Here is a 10686-nt window from a genome sequence, read left to right on the forward strand (position 1 = left end):
TATATATATATATATATATATATATATATATATATATATATATATATAATATTTATATATGACGCATTTACATATGCACGAAAACGCGTTGACTTTACACATCTCTCTGCGCGGACACATGGAAAAATTTCAGCAGCGAGAACATTGACCAATTGCAATCGGTCATTCTTGGACCGTGAGAAAAATTATCGACCACGATTGGTCGATTAGCCTTTTCTGCGTGCCATTCGCTTTACGAAATTCGCGCGGTTTTCGCGGGCTCGGAGTTATCGTTCGCGATAACTCACTTCGATAATCGAAGTCGCGCGCAGTACTCGCGGCACACGTCTGGCACTTTCAAGACAAACTCCGCGAAACACGCGACGAAGACGTTTGATTTTTGAATCCGGCAGAGTGGAACGACATAGGAATCGCTCTTTTCGCGGTAAATCGGAGCCACGCGTCAACGGGACGCGCGTGTCTCTGCGCGTCGCCCCGGCGTCTTTCTTTTCAAGGAACGCGTAATGCTATCACATGGGGAAGACCGAAGTGTCAACGATCAATAGTATTACGAAAATGACTTGGTGATTCATGTGCCGAGAGTTTCGCGCGAGTCATGGTGTCGGGGGACAACGAGAGGCTGCTGCCCGAGCCTGAGAATTATGCCAAATGTTTTTACGATCTCTTCAAAAACGTCGCCGAGGCGCAAAGGTGCGACCAAAATGCTGGCGTATAACCTCCAATGAGCTTTGTTTACTTGACGCTGTCGGTGGTGACTGTACCATTAATTCATTTCACTCGTCATTGACCGATTGAAAATCGCTCGCAATGAAATGATTCGCTTGCCGATTCAATGAAATCATCAATTAATAGCCCTGGCCATTAATTACACACACATTTGTCCCGTCGCTTTGGGATGTTAACCTCAATTCCGTTGTTTATTAATGATAAGTTGTTTGTGTGTGGAGTATTATCTTATCTGAATGACTGAAATCACTTCACCTGTGCCCTTATTGTCGACTATATCCTCTTCATTTGTTGTATCAAAATTTATATTTATACATTTTATATATTCATAAAATGCATCTTTGCAATGGATATATATACTCATATGTACACAAGCTCTTAAATATATTATTATGTTATGCTTTTTAGGAATAAAGGAGAATGGAGGAAATGTAAAAGAAATAAGAGTATTCGTAAACGAGACAAAAAAAAGGTATTAGCAGCCATTGTTTCTTCTGTCTCCTATGGATAAGATGCATTTTGACATTTGTCTCATGTGTTTATTTTGTGCACACAGATCGACTTGAATGGGGAATTGAATTATAACAATCCCCCAGAAATAGAGACATCTTGTAATGCCTCTGCATTCGCTGTGTTTGCTAGTGTGAGACATGCTATTTTAGAGAAACATGCAAAAACATCAAGTGAGATTTATAGATCAAACTGTACCTCTCCCCCAACAGAACTTAGTGACACAATAGACACAGACAGTGACGATGAAGATAGGATATCTACTATACAAAATTTACCCAAGGTAAAAATATCTTTTTATTATTGTATATGCCCTCTTGTAACACACACACACACACACATATCCTTATAACAGCTACAATAAGTTTTTCTAAATTATAGGTTGTAGGTATTGGTTTAAAAAGTGTTTTTACATTGATGCGAGAAAGTAGAACCATTGACCCAATCTTGTGTACAAAAGCATTGTCAGCTCTATTGGATGTTTTACAAGGGCAATTGCCTGAAGGCCTCAAGTCCGAACCAGATGACGTTATTGGTTTGTATCTTTGAATAGTTAATCTTTCCGAATATGACATTGATACATTTGAAATGTCCTAACAATTAATTCTCTACAGATCCACTGTTCGATCTGTTATTGGATCTCGCGACATCTCACGGTCCTGAGTCAGCTGCTGCCAATGATGGCAGTCACTTGACAGCTGTCGCTTGTGCATGTTTACTGAGCCTTGTTGTGGTGAGAGGTGACACTGGACGTCTGCTGGCGGCGATAGCAGCTCTGCTCATGTCTCCCAGAGCATTAGCAGTACAAAATATTCGGGTACCTTGTCACAAGTATTGCCTTGCTGCGTAATGTTGTATCTGCAGTATATTATAAGGTTTAATTTTCGGTTTCAGATGCCATATGTGTTAATGTATCTGCAGAAAAGTATTCATGCCGTTTTGTTAGGTAAACTTGTGAGACCAGATTGGATTACGTACGGAGTTCCTAAGTGTTCTAAAATATATACCTCTACGCTTAAGTTGTCAAGTGAGATGAACAATATGGTTTTGAATGAACGAAGCTTTGTGAGCGACGGGAAGTACTTGTATTTGCACACGAATCGTGGTCTACTGAAGATCGGAAGTGGCCACGGTGGTACGATATGGGGGCATACATATATACATAAGGCAGACTTTTATCCAACAGAAACAGGATGGCTTGGCTATGCGAATGTTGGTTTCTCATAATGAATGCTTGCGATCGCACAATGATATATAATAAATAACATGTCGCGCTTATCCAAGGTTTCGTTTGCAGCGTTCGTTGTACTTCAAATGTGCACCCAGGAAACAGAGAGAATTATTGATTATTGATGCAGAAACACTCTTGGTAAAAGGAATCGCTGTATTAGAAGGAAAAGACTGGTCATCGTCTGTCATGTTTTCCGACGGTGAAAATCTAGGCATGATAACAGCGGGCAAGGATGTAATTGTCATAATCTTATGAAAGACTGTATTGTACGGTATTGTCTAATGACTTTGAGGTGTTTATGCAATCAATTCTCTAATCTTTTCCCAACAGGAAGGCTTTGTAGTACGTACTATAAATACACTGAGTAATCCTGTAACGGTTACCTCTGAACTACCACTGAAATTGGCAAGAAAATGCGTGGATATATTTGGGTACGCGATATTCGATGAGGAACAATCGGTACATACTTTGAATTCAGGATGTGACGATGAAATTTCAATAGTTACAGCAGGGAAAGAATTTGGATTATTGAAAACAGTATCAGGAAAGGTAGGTTTTGTGTGCGAGAATGGTTTTTAACGGCTGCCATGTAATTACTGTTGTCTAGCATTACATTGTGTATAATTTGTTTCATCTTGAAATCACGTTGTGTTTTATAGTTATTATATAGTGGAAAAGGCACTTGTCTCGGTATGAAGAGTAACACAAGGCCTAATAGTTGGCTCGAGCTTACCTTGGGTAAAGGTCCGAGGGTTACGCATTTCGCGGTAGGACACGATGGACAACATGTCGTAATAGTTATGGAAGACGGCTCTGTTTTATTCGCTGGTACTGCTAGACGCGGGGAAGATGGAGACAGTAGTAAGTTCTTTTGTGTATAGTTTTGTTCGCAAAATATTTAGATATCAGTGTGTGTGTGCTTTGGATATTCAAAATATATCTGTCTTATTTCAGATAAAGTTCGAAGACAACCAAAACCGGTAAAACCAAAGAAAATGGCGAAAGTGGAAAGTCAGTTTATCGTGGACGCTGCTTGCAACAATGGATCTACCGCTCTAGTGACAAAAGACGGTTCTCTATTGATGTTTGGCAAGGACACACTGCACAGTGACGCAGTTACAGGATTAGTTACCGATCTGAGGGAAGTGTGCGTGACTCGCGTATCGTTGGGCAAGGCTCACGCCGCCGTGTTAACTAATAAAGGCCACCTATATACGTTCGGTATAAACAATAAAGGACAGTGTGGTCGTGATTCAGCAACGGTGCATACGGTTAACAAAGAAATGTCGGTGGTCGCGATGGAAATGGGCACGGGGGAGGACGAACTCATAGTAGCGGAAGAGGAGAGCGTGAATTATATGAATTGGGAAGAGACAAGGGGCATGTGTCCACCAGGGCAGCATCAATGGCGGCATCGCGTTTGCATGGTTTGCACGATATGCAGAGAGTGCACCGGCTACAGTATCTCATGCTTGAGCAGCATACGTCCTGACCGGTATCCCGGTCAAGAGTGCGGATGTGGCGAAGGAGATAGCGGGTGCGCAGAGTGCGGATGTTGCCGTACGTGCGCGAGGAAGAGTTGCAGCAACGGCATATCGCGCTCGAATCTTCGGGAATACCTGCAGAGACGTCTGGGTGAAATAAAGGAGCGGCAGAGATGCAAAGCCGGACCGAGCACCGTGAAATACGGCATGAAAATTAAAGGATCGAACAATCAGCGCGCGCCCGGCCCGAGCATCGCGCAGAAAGGATTTCCGGACAAAGTGGCGTCGGGCTTGGGTAATCTCGTGACCGAAGAGACCGTCGGCGGCAGCGATGTGGAAAGAGGAGACGCGGCGAGAATCGCTAGCATATCACCGGCTAGAGTTCTCGTGCCCAGCGAGAGCCCCGTGATCCAAGTGTCCTGCGGCCTGCATCACACGGTGTTGCTGCTGCAAAATGGCGAGGTGTACACGTTCGGCAGTAACATATACGGCCAGTTGGGCGTCGGGGACTTGGTGGCGCATTCGGGACCGGTTCAAGTCAAACTGCCGACCATCGCTACCCAGATCGTCGCCGGGAGCAATCATACCGTCATTCTCACGTCGAAGGGCGAGGTTTATACGTTTGGTGCGTATCAGAAGGGACAGCTCGGCATGAACTGGTGGAACGGTCAGAATGAGTCCACCAACACCAACTCTCAGGCGAACCGTCGCGCTGACCGATCTCAACCGTGGCACAGCTTCCCGAACGTAGTACCGAATATCGGGCCTCGATGGGGTAGACGAGCCACGTGGATTGGCGCGGCTGGTGATCAGACGTACATCAAGATAGACGAGATCAATTCTATCAGTTTGACGCGGAGCACCGTTATGGCGAATAAGAACTGCATCATCCTGATACCCCACCAAAACGAGCACGCCAGTTCTTTCAAGAGTCTGGTGATTAGCAAACGCGACGGCAGCTGCAACAGCTACAGTGGCGTAGATCAGGTCGACTTCAGCAATTGCGCAGCGTGTTTGGATCCTCTATACAATGTAATCTGGACCTTCAACTCGACGAATAACGAGATCAGCTTGTATAACATAATATCGACGGAAGCTAGGACGATACCCGGCTTGGAAGCTTCCATACTCAATCCAGGCCTGGCGCTCCCGGTTGTGCCGATCTGCTACGTCACGCGCTCTCAGGCCGCGATGAACTTGTTGGCCTGCCTGGACACACTAACCCAGGCCCAAGACGAAAACCTATCGATAGTCGAAGAGAATGAGTACAATCATTTGATACACAATAAGATTTACAGTCGCGAGGACTTCTCCACGGTCAGTAGATTCGAAAGTCATGGAGGAGGTTGGGGCTACTCTCCTCACTCGATCGAGGCGATCCGATTTATGCCAGATACAGACATTTTGTTGGGGGGATATGGTTTGTTTGGCGGTCGGGGCGAGTACACGGCGAAAATAAAGGTCTTCGACATCGGCATTGATGGTGGGGATCAGGAAAACGACGGAGAGCTTCTCGCAGAGACGGACGAAATCCCGTACGAGTGTGGCCCAAGGCAGAAGTATTCGATCTTGTTTGACGAGGCTGTATCCTTGCAGGCGAACAAGTGGTACGTAGCGTGGGTCAAGGTCAGTGGACCTTCCAGCGACTGCGGTTCCGGTGGGCAGGGGATGGTCACAGCCGAGGATCAGGTAATGTTTTACTTCAAATCTTCCAAAAGATCCAACAACGGTACCGATGTCAACGCCGGTCAGATTCCCCAATTGCTGTACCGCGTCATCACGCACGAGAACCAGACGTCAAACAGACAGAGAGACGAATACGAGCCGATTTACGTGCTGAAAAGAGATTTTAGCAGGACTGTGACGAAAGAGTGCTTCCAGTCCTTGATATCTCTCCTTCAGTGGAGCTGGAACACGTTGAAAGCAGGATTAGCCGACGCGGCCGTGCATAGCGCGTCCTCGACTTACGCGCTACTTGAGATGGAACGCTTGGTGTACATAAGCAAGGCTAGCTTACGACTGATCAGAACGTACACCAACGAAATTTATCCTAACCACGCCGTCAGGAAGGTCCCTCTCGAGTCGGTACGCTTGGCGGAATGTATAGGGGAAGTACGCTCGTTGTTGCGTCAAATTCTGTCCGATTCTTTACCTTTCAATCTCAAGAACAAAGGTAAGACACGGTCCAACAAAAGCTCCAGCGGAATTCTGGGGAACAAAATGGCGAGCACCATATTAGACGAGTGTCACAAGACTTTTGTGTCCTGTTATCACGCGTTCTACCCTACCGCGTATTTAAAATGGACCTCCTTATGCGAGCTGTTATCGGAGATCAACAAGGAGCAAGGTACAACCACGAAGGATCGTCTTCTTTCCGCCGTGTTGGCTTCCTTGTGCAATTCCGCGATACGATTAAGGTGCACGTTCCCGATTTTGAATAACGTCACGGACAGCAGCGACAGTATGAAACGACAGTTCAGTCCGGCCGATAACAATCCCGGCTTGCTCATGGCGAGTGCCGCGGAGACGCACCAATATCCGATCTTGGTTGAGCAGATCACTTACAAGTCCGAAGCGGAGAGCTCTGGCAAGGAGACGCTGAACTGGTCGTTCCGCGAGGTCCTCGACAGACTGTTGGACTTGATATTGATACCGATCAAGAAAAACCTGTGCAGAGAGAAGAGCCAGTCCTTGCCGGAATTGGTTCTCCATTGCTGTTACTTGTTGGCGCGAGTCATAGCGGAATTGGCTGCGCAGTCGAGTGGGAACGAAGACGAACTGCAAGCGGCCTGCGGTCGGCTCATGTACACCACACCTTCGAGGTTCACGCGAACGAATCAGTCGAGATCGTGGAATACCGGTAACGGCTCGCCCGACGCTATCTGCTTCTCTGTCGACAGGCCGGGCATTGTCATCGCCGGCGTGGGCATCTACGGGGGCGCGGGGGTGTACGACTACGAGTTGGAGCTGTTGGACGACGTAAGTAACTCTTTGATTCACCATTCGTTATCCTTCACTACATATTTATTATATGCTGATATGCTGGTGATATTACTTTCATATCAGCAAAACAATACCGGCAACGATCCATCGCATACTCAACGCTGGAGTAGCTTAGACTTCACGAGAGGAACCTTCGGACCGGATGATTGCGTTAACGATATAGTAGAGTTGAAGTTTGACAAACCAGTGCTCATAAAAGAGAACGTGAAGTATGCTATTAGATTGCGAAACCGCGGAGGACGGACCAGTAACGGCGACGGCGGCTTGAGCGTTGTCAAAGGAGCGGATGGCACAACGTTTACATTTACTGCCTGTTCCCTGAGTTTCAACGGTGCGTTTAAAATGAGTTTACTCGTGAAAGATACTTCGCAGTGTTACGTGATGCGTTGATTTCCATTCGATTTAATATGTTAATTTGTCGCGTTACCGTCATTGCAGGCACCACGCAAACCAGAGGTCAAATACCACACATTTTATATTATTCAAATCCACAAAGTTCCGACGGGCAGCACACGAACAAGGCAATGGCGGAAGTGCAGGCGAGGAAGTGCACTCTCGCCATGACTTCGACCATCATTCAACGGTCGAACGAGATTTTTTCTCTGGCGAGGGAGAGAGCGGAAGAAGTGATAGCCAATGAAGTCCTCAGTAATGCGACCTTCGTAACGACCCTCTTGCCGTTAGTGATGACGCACATTAGTCCCTTAGCTACGTCAGATCCCAGAGTAAGTAATTTTCAAGGATTTCACGATAAATATGTGAAAGAGACCAAGGTATTAAATGCAAACTTTATTTTCTTTGCATCCTCCAGAGTAGCGTGCAGATCCTCACTTTGATACAGGAGATGTTGCCACACGTAGCAGCTCTGAACTTGTTATCTGCAATGGGAACTTCTCAAATATCTCAAGACAGCGAAACTCAATCACACTTTGCTCCTCCGGTTACCACCAGTCATCATTATACTTGGCTTGAGAGCGATCATCCTTATAAACCAGCTACAGTGTCGTATTACAAAGTTACTTTTCCAGAGACAGTCAAGTGGTTAACTGTCGAATTCACCGCCGAATGCGGTACATCGCAACCGGAGGATTACCTGCAATTATATGTACCAAATATCATTCCCAATTCTACTGCCGGGTAGGACACAATACTTTTGTACTCATACGCGAGTGTATTGTATAAATACATTTTAAATTAGTATTCAATTTTGACTTCTATATATACAGGTCAGTCACGAATACCGCGAGCGAGAACATTCCTCTGTACTGGCCGGTGTTGCACAAGTTGAGCAATGTTCAAAGTCAATGGCCTCAAAACGCCGTTGTGTTACCAGGTATGTTTATAATGAACATCGATAGTAGCAAATAGATGTCATATAATTGACTGTAACGCATTCAGTAAATTATTTCGTATTGTTTAGGAAACGAAGTGATATTTTCTTTGGAAACCGCATCCGATTATGTGAAGAACGAGAGTTCCAACACCTACGGCTTCAAGTGTTTAGTTACCGGTTACGATTGGATAACGTCCGGCCATGGTCTGAAGAATCTAGAAATTGAGTTATCTTTCCTTGGAGGAGCGTGCGCTGCTAGTCTCATGAAGAAAAATTTGTCATTGCCTCCAGTATCATGTAAGTATAATATAATTTAACTTCAGTTTCTTAAAATAATATGATCCACTAATTCTACATATATATGATAACGATATATTCGCTTTGTTTTCGAAAAACTAATCTGATATTTTACTATTTTAATTGTGTAAAGAGGAATGCAGCTTCTTAAGATAGATCCGTGTTATTATGATTTCTAGCGGAGGAGGTTGAAGAGGACTCGGAGTCGATGCAGGAAACAGCAAAGAGGATCTTCTCTGTACATTCAACGTTACTTGGACGAGGATTCGCACTTGCGTCGCCTCCCACGGTCTCCCAGGCTCTCGACGGCGTGCTTCCGTACAGGTAAGTACTCAACGCTAATCTTGATGCTCGAAGCTTGAATGTTCTCTGGTAAAAAGAAACCGTATTAGGACTATTAAGGGTCATAAAAATTTCATCGCTATTATTATATTATGATACACGTTGTATTATATTTGGAAAATTATATATTTTTTATGTTGAATTAACTTATACACACACACACACACATATATATATGTATACATAGATATATATATACATATATATATATATATATATATATATATATATATATATATATATATATATATATATATATATATATATATATATATATATATATATATATCTAGGTATGTATGTATATATGTATGTATGTATGTATGTATATATGTGAGAGAGTGACGTGCATTTCGTAATTACTGAAATTATGAATAATCATATTGAATGTGTAAGTTGTTCTTTTGCATTTCGCCAAAGATTTTATCTCACTTAGCTTGTAGTGAATATCGACTAATAGTAACATTACATCAATATTATCTCCTACTCAATAATGTAACTTACATAGTATTTACGTTATAATATTGCATTTACATTGTTAAGTAAGAAATTATAAAATTGATGTTATGTTATTGGTAGTTGGTGTTTGTACTAGGTTATATATGATAGCTCAATACTATTCATTATTTTCGCATAAAGTAATGCGTTAAAAATTCTCATAGTATCCAATCCTCTAATTACGTTTAGCAAGTTTTCAGCTAAAAATTTAACGTAACTATCTGCTCTTGTTCGAAAAACACATAATTCAATAAGTTGATTGCCTATTATCACGGTCTAAATATTTGGCTCAGACGTGAGAATTTTATTCTCAGGATATAAAAAGATTCTCTTGTGCGCATATTGTGTGCATCAAAAGTTCTTTCATATGCAAATAGAGTTTTATCGATGAATAAAATTCAAGCTCAACATAAATCATCTCGGTTATGTTGACGCAACAGCAACCTGTTGTGTAGCTATAAAAATCGGTATTGTATTCAGTGTCGTCTTCCTTAATTTACTGCATTATTTAAAAAAATGTTATATGCGATTGTTTGACAAAATACGACATTTACTGTATGATATTTATTCGATGCAATAACGCAAATAATTTTTATTCATTATTTTCGAAATTCTTTTTTTACAACAATTATTTACGCATTTCACTCCACCATCGGTATTTTTGACAAATTCTTGTCTAGTCCTTTTCTCGCAAACGAGTCTTCGTGTTAAATAAGCCTTATCCATAATGATGATAATATTTAGATATTACGTGCGAAAATCTTTGACAAGAAAAACAGTTTACACATCCAATGTGATCTCTCGCGATTTCAGTGATTGTGATGCGCGTGTTTCTTCAGCCACGTACAACCTAGAAAGTTCATTCGCGAACTTTAAATCGCTCTCATTTAAGAACTCGTAATTACAACTTGCAATTTTGTGAGAGAAGAAAGTTTCCTTTCCTGGTACAAAGAATTACACATTGCATTCGTGGACGCGTATATTGGGACACCTTCCATATAGATTCATGTTTAAATAAAAGAAACATAAAACCGTGTACATACGCAATACGGTTTCTTTTTTTACCACTAGCCAATATTTTATTTATTATATAATGACGACAACAATGATTTCGAACAGGATTGTGATTAGCACATCTATATTTAACGATATTTAATCACAGTGGCACGCCTGTGGCTCTCTGAATCGTATTTTTCATTAATGCATATATATATATATATATATATATATATATATATATATATATATATATATATATATAT

The 10686-nt window shown here is 42.5% G+C and overlaps 1 protein-coding gene across 17 annotated transcripts in view; it reads left to right on the top strand.

Moving 5' to 3' along the window:
- The first annotated feature begins 300 nt into the window (after positions 1-300).
- LOC116848927 (E3 ubiquitin-protein ligase MYCBP2) overlaps positions 301-10686 on the top strand; it is a 299038-nt gene continuing 288652 nt past the window's right edge. For all 17 annotated transcript variants that reach the window (XM_032825540.1, XM_032825543.1, XM_032825547.1 and 14 more), the window contains exons 1-16: positions 301-690; positions 1135-1198; positions 1283-1519; positions 1618-1771; positions 1851-2053; positions 2131-2448; positions 2534-2701; positions 2798-3016; positions 3127-3328; positions 3422-6930; positions 7018-7285; positions 7393-7679; positions 7766-8091; positions 8181-8287; positions 8375-8584; positions 8764-8908. In XM_032825540.1, the coding sequence (XP_032681431.1) occupies positions 596-690; positions 1135-1198; positions 1283-1519; positions 1618-1771; positions 1851-2053; positions 2131-2448; positions 2534-2701; positions 2798-3016; positions 3127-3328; positions 3422-6930; positions 7018-7285; positions 7393-7679; positions 7766-8091; positions 8181-8287; positions 8375-8584; positions 8764-8908 (6512 nt within the window). In that variant the 5' untranslated portion in view covers positions 301-595. The remainder of the gene's footprint in view (positions 691-1134; positions 1199-1282; positions 1520-1617; positions 1772-1850; positions 2054-2130; positions 2449-2533; positions 2702-2797; positions 3017-3126; positions 3329-3421; positions 6931-7017; positions 7286-7392; positions 7680-7765; positions 8092-8180; positions 8288-8374; positions 8585-8763; positions 8909-10686) is intronic.

The sequence above is a fragment of the Odontomachus brunneus genome, unplaced genomic scaffold (assembly GCF_010583005.1).
Source record: "Odontomachus brunneus isolate Ranch 3 - 2012 unplaced genomic scaffold, Obru_v1 Obru_scaffold_102, whole genome shotgun sequence".
Classification (NCBI taxonomy): domain Eukaryota; kingdom Metazoa; phylum Arthropoda; class Insecta; order Hymenoptera; family Formicidae; genus Odontomachus; species Odontomachus brunneus.